Source organism: Globicephala melas, chromosome 20 (assembly GCF_963455315.2).
Source record: "Globicephala melas chromosome 20, mGloMel1.2, whole genome shotgun sequence".
NCBI lineage: Eukaryota > Metazoa > Chordata > Mammalia > Artiodactyla > Delphinidae > Globicephala > Globicephala melas.
The window spans coordinates 57810642-57823426 of NC_083333.1; the positions used below are offsets into that span (position 1 = coordinate 57810642).

Consider the following 12785-nt stretch of genomic DNA (forward strand, 5'->3'; position numbering starts at 1 on the left):
ATGGCAGATTCCTCACCTGCCACGACGATCTATTTTTGGCTCTCCTTTCATGGACTGCATCAACACAAACAGGCAGCTTCAGGCTATCTTTTAAATAGCTGAAGAGGATGTCAAAGTAGAAATTGGATTCAGCACTAAAGCTTCCAGGGATCAGCAGTGTTTAATTTGGGACTTTTCTCCATTTGGAGTGGGATTTTACCTCCGTTGAACATTGTCACTCACCAAGCTCCCCTTGGTGTATGTCTCACCACAACAACACACCCAGGAAACTGCGTGGGAAAGGAAAGGCAGATGGAGGGAAAATAAACAGTCTGTGCTTTCTGCAAACTAAAAATTACCTGTTGCTTATCTAATAATAATAATCATCTGCTGCAATTTTCCCAACCCTCAGAATAAATCAGATTTAAAATGTTGATGTGTCACAACATCCGATTAGCAGCTGAGGTGTAAATTACAGAGCACAGCTGAGCAAGGTAGGAGAAAAATATCTAGGATGAACAATGGTCCCTAGAAAAAGGCTGAGTAAAAAGGGAGTTGTTAAGAAAACAGTATATACAGTCTTGTGGGGGCCCATCACAGTCTCCAAATTGTGGTTCCCTGGCTTAAGCCCCTGGAAACTTGGCTTGTTCTCCAAACAAGGAATTTGGAGACCTAACAGCATGGGCATAAAATGGGAACTGATCCCTGAACATCTAGTAAAATGTGTCACCCATAATAGGAATTTGGTAAATAATTTTTGGATGGATGAAAGGACAGATTGATGGATGACTGATTGATTGATTGAATGACATGGCTTATGATATATTTGATTCATGTAATACTGAGCAGTGGTATAAGATTCTATATTATATCCTAGAGATCTTTTTTATCTCCTGATATCACTGATCTGAGTACTCTTTCTCTCACTCTCTACTTGGAAAACTATCCCCTTCTTAATATGTCACTCCCTACTCCTTACTTAAAACCCTCTGATATTTCCCCATCCCTACAGGATAAAGTTTAAATTCCCTAACATGACACTCAAAGCCTGACATGACCTAGCACCTGCCTACCTCTCTATCCTTACCTCGCATCCTTCCCCCATACCCCCTTCACCTACACTGAAATACTTCCCTGGGCATGACTAGTTCTCCCATGTCCATCTGTGCACAATCCTCTGTATGTCATGTTTTTCTTCACCTTTCCTCCTTTTCCACACTATACCACCAAAGCACTTTGTTAACTTCCCCCTATCCTTCAAGACTTAGCTCAGGCCTTAGTGCCTAAGATTCCCCAGGTGGACGGTCTTCCTCTAATATCATCATACCTGTAACTCTATCATAGCACTCTTCACACTAAATTAGAACCATTAGGTTACTTACCTGTCTTCTTTCTCTAGACTGTGGATTTTGGAAAGTAGATTCTATATATTTAATCTCTGAATTTCCAGCCATCATAGTGTTTATAGCATGGTAGGGGCTCAATAAATATGAGTGAATAAGTAAATGCATGGAGGCAATGTTTATCTTGAAATAGTACTGCCCAGTTATTAATATTTTCTTTTCTCCCCTAGGTTTCTGATTCATCAAACCCATTTCTTAATCGAATGCTCAACAGAGACACTATCACAAGAATAACATATAAAAGTAAGTTTGGTTCAATTTCCTATATAACAACTATTCTATAAATGTTAGTCCTGTCTGAAGTCAGAAAGGCAGAACTGATGATCTCCAAGGGCCTCTTTCATCTTCATGATCCTTTAATTCTGTAGAAAGTCACTCAGGAGAGTGAAGGTAGGCTAAGAAGCAGCTCATTTCAAACAGAAGCCCCCAGAGTGCCTTTGTCATACATGTCTGTCTAAGGTAATAATGATTATTATGATGATGGTCATCATTATCCCATGGATTGGTAAAGAGCTGGAGGACTCTGCTAGCTGACAGACTCTACCATGTCAGCTGGCCACATTTGGGGCTTTGCCAATTATGTGATTGAAAAAGCATTCACCAGGTGGTTTGGATCCAACTTCAAAACATCCAGAAGCCCTCAGCGAAACCACATCTCCCTCTCTGTGTCATTGGGTCTCCCTTTCAGGTGGAGACAGGGTGGCATTTTTCTTCATTTACATGTGTGATACAATGACCTAGAGAACTCTGTCCAGTTTCCTTGGGTTTCTAGAGTGTTTTATCCCCAGAATCCTTAAGCAAAAAAGAGAGAACAGTGCAAAGTTGAAGGGAGTAGAGGGGAAAGGATGCTACTGTCTTCCACAGCAATCCCAGAGTTTGCAAGATTTGGGGATAGTTATGGGTAACAGCACACACCAAGGGAATGAAATAAAACAGTATAGGAAAAAAAAAAACATTTAACTAATTAAGAGTGACCAGAAAAGTGGAATTCATGTGCCAATTTTGTCTTTAATCAAGGAACTTCCTCACTCTGACTCTGTTTCCTCATTTGTTAAGTGAAGAAATTGAACTTCAGATTTCTAAGGTCTTTCTAAATCTAGGATTCTGAATCTGATCTTTGCAAATGTAAAAAGCAACACACAAACATTCTAACACCTCACATCCCCTTTGCGTATCCTCACTTGGTGGAGGCCACTGGTGCTTCTACCTAGAATGGTGACGTGGAAAGACAGAGTGAATGCTTACAGATCTCACCTCAGACTGCTGGAAGGAGAGTATGGAGAAACCTTCTCTTGTTCAATTATTCATCCATTCAGCAAGCATTTCCTGCACACCTGCCTCATGACAGGCACCAAGTGAGGCTCCTGGAATAAAAAGATGGGCCAGACACCAGCCCTCCCCACAGGCACTCGCTTCCATATGAAGTCACTTCCATATGAAGAGGTTGGGGTTGGGGACGCTGGCGGTGATGAATGAACCTGGAGAATCACCTAGAAGAATTAAGTTATCTCCAAAACCATACCACCCTGCCTCATCAGTACCCCTATGGAGTCCTCTCTAAGTTCAAACTTAGATTGATCAACAAAGGGAGACGTTTCTGTCTTGTGTGCAAATAGTTTTTATAACTGCCCATAAAGGATTATTAGTTTTTTTAACTTTTTTGATTAAAAGAGCATAAAAATTAAATAAAATGTTTTCAAATAATCTTGAATTTGCAGTTTAGAGACCATGAAAAGCCATGAAATCATACATTAAGCCTCAACACACAATCTAAAAGATTGCCAGCTACAAAGTCAATCATTAGTGGGACTTCCCTCCCTGCCCCACCCCCTAGCTCTGGTCTGATTAGTATTAAGTGATGTGGCTGCTGCCAAAGATGAAAGCATCCATTGGGTTTGTGCTATGGGAAGATGGCCTTTCTTACGAACAGGTATCAATTCTGATGCAAATAGGGGCTAGAGAGCCAGGATGACAGATCTTGTTGGAAACAATGATGAATAGCAGTTATGTGGCTGAGGGGAACTTCAACTTCTTCTACTTCAAGTGAGATGTTCCTGATGACTCATCCCCATTGGGTCTGTAGGAACTGAAAAGGACAGACTTTGGCAATAGCTGAAGAGGATAGCAAAGTTAAAACCAAAGACCTTCATTCATTTGTTCACTAAATATTTGCTACAAGTATTTATTAAGTGGTCCTGCATGCCAAGGAGTAGAGAGATCAATAGAACATGTTTCCTGTCCATGAGCCCCTCACTCTCTAGTCAGAGAGACAGACATATCATAGTGTTTCATAAAGATTTGTATAGCAGGGGATTTCCCAGGTGGTCCAGGGGTTAAGAATTCACTTTCCAAAGCAGGGGATGCGGGTTCAATCTCTGGTTGCGGGAACTAAGACCCCACATGCCGTGTGGTAACTAAGCCCATGCACCACAACTACTGAGCCTGCACACTCTAGGGCCCGTGTGCCACAACTAGAGAGCCCACATGCCACAACTACTGAGCCTGCGAGCTCTTGGGCCCATGTACCACAGCTAGAGAGACTGCACACTGCAACTACTGTACGCCACAACTAGAGAGCAGAGCCCGCATGCCACAACTAAAGAGCCTGTGCACCACAACTACTGAGCCCATGCACTCTGGAGCCCACATGCCACAACTAGAGAGAAGCCTGCACGCCACAAAGAAGAGCCCAAGCGCCACAATGAAAGATCCTGCATGCTGCAACTAAGACCGGACGCAGCCAAATAAATAAATACATGTCTAAAAAAATTTAAAAACTTTGTGTAACAATTATAATGTATTAAAAATAGGAACAGAACTCTTTGGGATCATAGAAAATCTGCCTAAAATTCATGGCAAGGTTATACATAGCAATTGCTATTCAAATAAGCACTGAATAGATGAGTAAACATTTGGTAAGAAAAGACAGCAAGAAAAGAGGGAAGGAGGGAGGGAGATTCCAAGCAGCATATACAAAAGCAAGAAGAGCATTTAAAGGACTCAATAGTTCAAAGGAAGGAACTTTGCTTTCATCAGCTCTTCCTCTCTGCCCACAGCACATCCAATAAACATTCATTATGGACTGAATAAATGGAGAAACGAATGGCCCCCTACGGGGGCAGAGGGAATGGCGGCAAAGATGGTCTGGAGTCAGATCTTGAAGGGTCTTGAGAACAGGCTAAGGAGTTTATGCAGAAGCATATTTGAAGAAATGCCCTCACTGCCCTAGATATAGGCTCCTAGAAGTGGGACTAAGAGAGAGCAGGAGCGCCCCCTTCTCTTGTCCCATCATCTATCTGTCAGGGCCAAAGGGAACTAAAGCAAGATAAAGAGACCCAGTATGGGGAAAGGTAACTGCTTTACGTCCCTAATCACAGGTATTTTGTGCTTTTACACTGTTGGGGAATAATGGAGGTATTCCCAGGAGCACTTATCACATACCTGAAGGAAGTAACACTGCAGGGATAATTATTGGCCTGACATGTGGGAATGGCCTAGACACTGTGATGCCCAGGACACTGTGGCTGAAAGAGATTGATTTTCACAGAAGGAAAGCACTAGCACTCTTCCCTCCAGCTGAACGCCCCAGGGCAGCCAGCTCTTGGAAGGTTGGCCAGCAGAAGGCAAGAAGGCGAGTTTCTGAAACAGGAGTCATGCACATGGACACAGCCAGTGGGTAGGAAACACAAGCCTGGAAGTCCCCCCCAGAGGCTCTACAGGAAGCAGCAGTTTATTCATTGGCCCATGAATTCTGGTAGAGACAAAGACAACACCACCTGCTCAGGGGCAACTATCAGAGTACCCTGCTTTCATACTTTTAAGCAAGCAAGAAAGAGATGGGTCCCCACAGCTGCCACCCAAACACACTACCCAGGGACAACTGACTTTGGCCCCCACCCACTCTCCCAACCAGCCCTTCTTCTGATGCTACCCAGAACTACACCCCAGCAGAGCTTCAGTCTGCCATACTCACGCAGCTGTAGTACCCACTCTACAAAGTGCTCATCATCAGGAACAAGGAAGAGATGCTAACCAAACACTTTCTGCACTCTAGGCTCTGTGCTAGAGCTTTATGTGCAGCACCTTACCTGGTACTCACAAAGTCCCATCTCAAAATAGATACAATTGTTATACCAGTTTATAGATGAGGAAAGCAAGGCTCTAAGAAGTGAAGCCATTTGTCAAGGACACACACCTAGTGAGTGGCTCTATTAGTCAGTAACATCTGCATAATAAACAAGCATTCAGCAATAGGCATTGATTTCTCACTACTGCATCTATGGGTTGGTTAGAGTGGCTCTATATGTCTGCAGGTCAGTTAGGGCAACTTGGCTCCACAAAGCTCTCATTTTTCTGAGATCAAGTACTTCTTATGCTGGGGGTCAGAAATGTGTGATGTTCCTTAAGACCTAGGCTTGAAACTCACACACTGTCACTTCTATCCACTTTCCACTGGTCAAAGCAAGTCATATGGCCAAGCCCAACATCAAAATACTCCCATGGAGTTGGGGCTGAGGAGGGAGTGAACATTTCCTGAACAATAATTTACTCATCCATAGTGAGAGAGCAAGCATTCCATCATAGGTCCTCCCGGGGACTTTTCTATGCTCTTACTTTCCTACTGTCTTCCTCCCTAAGGAGCAAGGAAAGCTAAGCTCTGAGGTCTTAAAACTAGTTGTAATGCTGATACTTTCACATTACATGAAGCTTATTAGCATGTTCTTCTCTTAATTCCAACTTTAGTTCAGTTTGAAGAGCCATCTCTTTGCTTTTTGCACTTGTTTCCACTCTGGAAGGGACATAAACTATGCACAGAACTTGTGGGTACTTTAAAAGTTCAGGCTCATACCATCCTAAGCCCCCTGCAGCTCCTGTCTGTCCCTTGGCATAAGACTACCAGTGGAAACCACTGTCATTCAAGGGAACACAGTGGCACTGCCATTATTAGGCACATACAGAAACCAGAGAAGGCATAGAGATTGGTACTAGATGGGTCAATCTTCTCCATCAGTCTTTCCCTTGGAGGTCATTTGTAATGAAAAGTCAATCTAAAACTCTGAGCAGAGAGTGACATGATCTCCTGACAAAAGGATCTCTCTGTTTGCTTGCATAGACTATAGGGGCATGAACAAAAGTTGAGAGATGATTGCAGCAATGTTGATCGTGATCAGGTCAACTTGGGAGAGGTGATGAGAAATGATTGGGTATATTTTGAAGGAAGAGCCAAGAGATTTACTGACAGATTGGGTGTGTGATATGAGAGAGAGGAGTCAAGTATAACTAAGGTTTTTAGCCTGAGTAAATGGAAGGAAGACTTTTCCATCATCTGAGATGGGGAAGGTTATGGATGAAGCATATTCATGGGTAGGAAGGGAATCAGAATTTCAAATATGTTAAACTCAAGATGGGCATCAAAGAAGAGGTGTGGAGTCTAGGCAGTTGGATATATGAGTCTGGGTTTCAGGATACAGAACTACAGATATAAATGTGGACGTCATTGGGATCCAGATGGCATTTAAACTTGGGTGAGATCATGGGAGAGAATAAATAGAGAAGAGAGGAGGACATATCCTCACTTTTGAAAGATCCCCATGACTTAAGATTGTAAATAAGTTCTAAAGATATCTTTTAAATCCTACCCTGGAAGAGGCTCTGGTATGTCTGTCTCATCAACTGGCTCAGGAGGTACAAAGAGGCAGGGGTAAGCATGGAAGCATGGGGTGAAATCGCTACAAAATGGCAGCCAGTAGGCACACAATCCATTTGTTTGATTTGAACATATATTAGATGACTAGGGAGAAAAAAATGAATTGTGCAAAATCATTCTATTGATCCAGTTGAGAAAATCAATGTCAGGTAATCCATAAAAGAAGGAAAGAAGGAGAATCTTGCCAAAAGGACTGGGAATTTTGGAAGCCAACATTCTGGTAAAAGCCACTATACTTATGGGATGCAATGTGTTCTAGTGAAGATATATAGAACTAAGCAGACCTGGGCTCCTGGCTCTACCACTCTTTTCTGTGTGGATTCTGGCAAGTTTCTTAACCTCTCTGAGATAATTTCCTCATCAATAAAATGAGGATACTAATACTGACGTTGAGAGTGTTGGGATGAGGATTAAACAAGGCAATGAGTCAGTTGCCTGGACATTGACTGGTATAAACCAGGTGCATAATAACATGTGTTTCTAAATTATCCTAGGTATGTTGTGGTCAAATCCAGCTTCCTGGAGAGTGGGAGGCAGGTCACTATAAAACTAAATAAAAGTTATTGTCAAGGTGAATGCAATACAGGGCACACAAACAACAGAGCTTGTTTACTCTAATGAAACCCAGCTCTTGCATGGGACCCGTACATTGGATGGCAATAGCCTAGTGAGCTTCCACTCTCTTTGAAAGCTTGGATTTCATATGTCTAAGCAAATCTTATAAAACACTCTCACTAACCCAGACTGACGATGGAAAAGACCAGCCTGAATTAATTTCAGGCTGAATTTAGAAAGTCTTTTAAAGAAAATCCATTTTATTAAAGTTAAATTCGCCTTCAACAGATTAAGGGTCAAGACTGAAATCATGGCATTGAAAAATGGATTTTCTGGAGGAGATATTCATAATTTACTTGAAGTATTTTAATTGTTTAGTGTAGTATATTGGAACAATGCCAATATCCCTCCATTTTCCTTGTGTTAATTAATAAGTAGGCACAGAGCCCCAATTACATAAAAGGTGACATTCTTATCATTTGATTATCCACCTGATTTCATGGGACCAGCATTATTTTTTTTTAAAGAATATTTATATTTTCAAGTGGAGCAAAGAACCTTCTTAAATGGGTAAGAGGGAGTTGTTATTAGAACAGTACACATAAATGAATGCTTTCTTCCAGGGTCCTAGGACAGTGGAGTATTTTAGTAGCTTCATTCTCTTTCAGTTTCATATACTCCATTCATTTCATAGACAGTAAATACAATGGTGAACTTCAGTCCAATAAGAATCCAAAAGATTATATATTCCAAATTTGAAAGGGTCTGATTATTGTCTTAATACATATTTCCAGCAAGGAAATAAAGGCACACAACTCAAGGTGTTTTGAGGAAAGCTTTTAAACATGGTGTTTTGAGCCCTTTAAAAATCTTTTTTCAAGCTTGCCTGTTTATAACTTTGCTTTAGCCCCTCCTACCCCAACCCTGACTAAAACATGAATGTGTAGGCAAGGACAGACCAACTTGTAACTGCCTTATACTTCTCAGTTCCTTGGGAAGTGTTCTGTGCACTCACTCCTCAGAGGAACACAGTGTTAAATGTGATGAAATATCACCAGGGAGCTTAAGCATGTTACTCCCGGTGACTTTCTCTATGCTTAATTGAACTTGTGCTTTCATTTCAAATGAATGGATTTGGAAATGTTTTCACAGAATGCAAAATGCAGCATTCCACTCCCCACGTTGCAATCCAAGTAGTAACTATAGTCAGCAAGGAAAAGGAACATCTTACCTCCATTGAATCCAGTTCTCGGAGGCCCTCTTTTTCATTTTTCATTTGTATAAAATGAAAAATCATATTACTTTATTCTTTAGCAATTGCCTTTTTTCATTTCAGTTGAATTTGCCTCAGATTACAAGAGGAAATGTCATTCCATATGAGAAAATTGCCAAAGAGTTCCATATTAATCAGAAGTTAGTCCAGTATTGATTTCTGGAACTGCTGTGCCTTTTTCTCACTGGCATCATTCTCTTTGAATGGGAACTTCATAATCAGGAAGCCAGGCGATGTTAAATCTCATCAATGTCACATAAGTTAACACGATGCATTTACCAGAGGCTGCCATCGAAGTTCAGACTAAGGGAAAGATTTCCCCGCTATGTGATACTAGGCATTTCATCATGGTGTATTTCAAAGAAAGAAAGAGAGAGAGAGAAGGAGGGAGGGAGGGAGGGAGGGAGGAGGGAAGGAAGGAAGAAAGAAAGGAAGGAAAAGAAAGAGTCAGCTTTAGGAGTTGTGTCCAAAACTAAGAACTCAGTATAAGATAAGGCATAGATTCAGCAAGAGCATGTCATAAAACCAAAAGCACAGCTGTTAACTTCTCTAATCATTTGAAAGAATAAACTGGGGTTATCAACTATGTATAAATATTCTCTACCTACTGGTTATCCAAGGGGTCTTCCTGTGATGTAGAGGTATATCCAACACATTGAAAAAATCACAACACTGTCATACCAAAAATTTGACCTACAGAAGAAAAATTTATCTATGTAAGCTTGTTTATATTGAAGGATATTTGGGGGTCTATAGATTATATTTTAACCTAAAGATGACTTTAGCAATTATCCAGAATATTCTTGTGCCCACAAGTAAGAGGTTACATGACTTATCCGTGAAGAAAGAGTAAGTTACTGGCAAAGCCACAGTTGGAACTTAGTCTTGAATTAAGTCTCCTGCTTGAAGTCCAGGGCTTTGCCCTCTATATGATGATGATGATAGACAGAAGATAAATAGATGATAGATAGATAGATAGATATAGATAGATAGATAGATAGATAGATAGATGATAGGAAACCTCTCTATAAAACTACTCATGAAAATTTATTTCATGCCATCACTTCCTTTCAGTAAATATCCTTAAAACAAGCAGAGGCATGCATGATAAGCCTATTGGTCTCTGAGCTTCACCCCAAATTTTTATCTCTCTGTTTATAAACAACTCTGACCTCTAGATCTTTGGCATCCTTACTAATGAATAGAGCCTTGAGAATTTGGAGAGCAGAATCCATCTTTCAGGACATTAGTTCTTAGGCTCCTTTCTGTCTACCATGACAAGAGGATAACACTGACACGCACAAACTGTTGGTTTTCTGCTGGCTGCTGCATGGACAAGGTAGTCTGTGGGTAATAATTACTTCCTGACCTGGTAAGCCATGGAAGACACCCCAGTGTTCCTTGACACTAGGGCTGAAAACTTTCTTGGGTCCCACTGCCTCTTTCCTGCCAAATACATCAAGCAAGTCATTGTGGGGAGAAAAGAAGATATAAAAAGGTAGTCAGTAGTTCTCAAATTCCAATCCCTAAAAGATAAAACAGTGATTTAATGTCAGCCTTTGAGGCAAAATGGTGAGTCATGAGGACAAGTGTTATATGTTAAATGCACACATTACAGTTTCAGCAATGTAAACGCAAAGGTGTGTTTGGTGCAGAAACAGTAACACCACATGGAGACAGGCAACAGTCTCTGTCTCATTCTGAGATCTGGGGTATGACATATTTGGGAGTAGTGGTGAGCAGCATGTATTTAAGCTAATGGTATAGACTGAAGCCTCAGAGATTTTCTCCCATAATCTGACAGATGATGTTGCCTCTTCCTCCTTTATTTTCTGTCCAGAGCCACCAGCAGGTGAAGCTGCTGGGCAGAAACCATTTCATTCATGCATGCAACCAATGTTTAATGAGCACCCACCATGTAGTGGACCCCATGGTAGGGCTTAAGGAATCAGAGATAAAAGACGGAAGTCCTTCTCCCAAAGGATCTCACAGTTTACTGGGACATTCAATTAGGTTAGTTAATTATTGGCAAGCTAATTCAGTAAATATGGTGTAAAAGGAAGGCACTAACCCAGTGTGGGAGAGCCAGGAAGGCTCGGGGAGGCCAAGCAATTGTTATCCCAGGAAAGCTGGGCAAGGACATTAGTATTGGTGAGTACTTGCCATGGGCCAGGCAGGCCCTGTGCCAAGTACTTGAAAAGTGTGATCTCATTTTTTCCTCAGACAACTCTGTGAGGCAAGTACTCTGTCTTAGGTAGGTCAGCCTGCTATAATAAAGCAGCGTAGACTGGGTGGCTTATAAACAACAGAATTTACTTCTTATAGTTATGTAAGGATGAAAATATGAGATGACAGTGCCAGCATGACTGAGTTCTGGTGAAATCCCTCTTCTGTGTTGCAGAATTCTTGTTGGATTTTCACATAGCAGAAAGAGAGTGAGAGAGCCCTCTGGGGTTGTTTTTAAAAGGACACTAATCCCATTCATGAGGGCTACACCCTCATGAGCTAATCACCTCTCAAAGGCTCTGCCTCATAATATCATCACATTGGGGATTAGGATTTCAATCTATGAATTTGAGGGAGACACAACCATTCAGTCCACTCTCCACTCCAACCATCTGCATACTGAGAAACTGAGGCTCAGATGGTTACCTGCATGCCCAAGGTCATGCAAATGGTGAACAGCAAAGCCAGGACTGAAACTCCAGTCTGAGACCAAAGTTCACATTCTTCACACAGGGGTTTTTCCAAGTTCTGTAGTGTGAGGAAATTAAAAGGGCAAAGATGAAGTATGCATATTAGCAGATTCATGGGAAGAACAAAGTGGTGAATGAGGACTGTGGGAGGGTAGAAGCTGCCATGTTCTGTGGCAACCATTGCACATCTCACAGGTGACATGGGTGAAGAGGAATCTCCTGGCAGGACCACAGCAGCAGAGCCTGGGATATCAGCACAAGAGTGTTTTGGAAGCAGGTTTTTGCCCTGCTATGTGGGTTAAATCCATGAATGTAACCTGTTGCTCCTGGCCTTCCCCCTGACCCCAACACACACACACACACACACACACACACACACACACACACACACACACACTCACACACACCCTGTCCTCAAATACAGATGAAACACAGAGGCTAATTATAGTTTCAGAAAAACATAAATGTTGTTTTTCTTTACTCTAGTCATGCCTGGAATACCCCTCATTCTATGGTCTCCTTCCATCTCTCCTCCCCACCACACCTAATAAAATAAAATACAATAATAGCAGACACAGACCTACTAGAGAATGGACTTGAAGATATGGGGAGGGGGAAGGGTAAGCTGGGACAAAGTGAGAGAGTGGCATGGACATATATACACTACCAGACGTAAAATAGATAGCAAATCGGAAGCAGCCGCATAGCACAGGGAGATCAGCTTGGTGCTTTGTGACCACCTAGAGGGGTGGGATAGGGAAGTTGGAGGGAGGGAGGTGCAAGAGGGAAGAGATATGGGGACATATGTATATGTATAACTGATTCACTTTGTCATAAAGCAGAAGTTAACACACCATTGTAAAGCAATTATACTTCAATAAAGATGTTTTTAAAAAATACAATAATAGCAGCATGCTAGAGTACCCAATATGCTCCAAGTGCAAGCTTGGTTAAACAAATCACATTGACCTTTAATAAACATGTGCCAAATGCTTCCTTTTCTCATTCAATATGTTAATCTTCAGGCCAAGCCACCATCAGAGGAAAGATCATTAAGTGCAAATTTGATCACGCTACTCCTCAGCTTAAAACATTTCCGTGGCTCCACATTGCCTACAGGATGAAGCCCTAATTCCCAACAGCACAGAGAAGGACCTTCTGGGTGTGGCCTG

At 41.7% G+C, this 12785-nt stretch overlaps 1 protein-coding gene across 7 annotated transcripts in view; it reads left to right on the forward strand.

Moving 5' to 3' along the window:
- Positions 1-12785, forward strand: part of CA10 (carbonic anhydrase 10) — a 638759-nt gene that overhangs the window by 616877 nt on the left and 9097 nt on the right. For all 7 annotated transcript variants that reach the window (XM_060289949.1, XM_060289948.1, XM_060289954.1 and 4 more), the window contains one exon: positions 1553-1625. In XM_060289949.1, coding sequence (XP_060145932.1) covers positions 1553-1625 — 73 coding nt within the window. The remainder of the gene's footprint in view (positions 1-1552; positions 1626-12785) is intronic.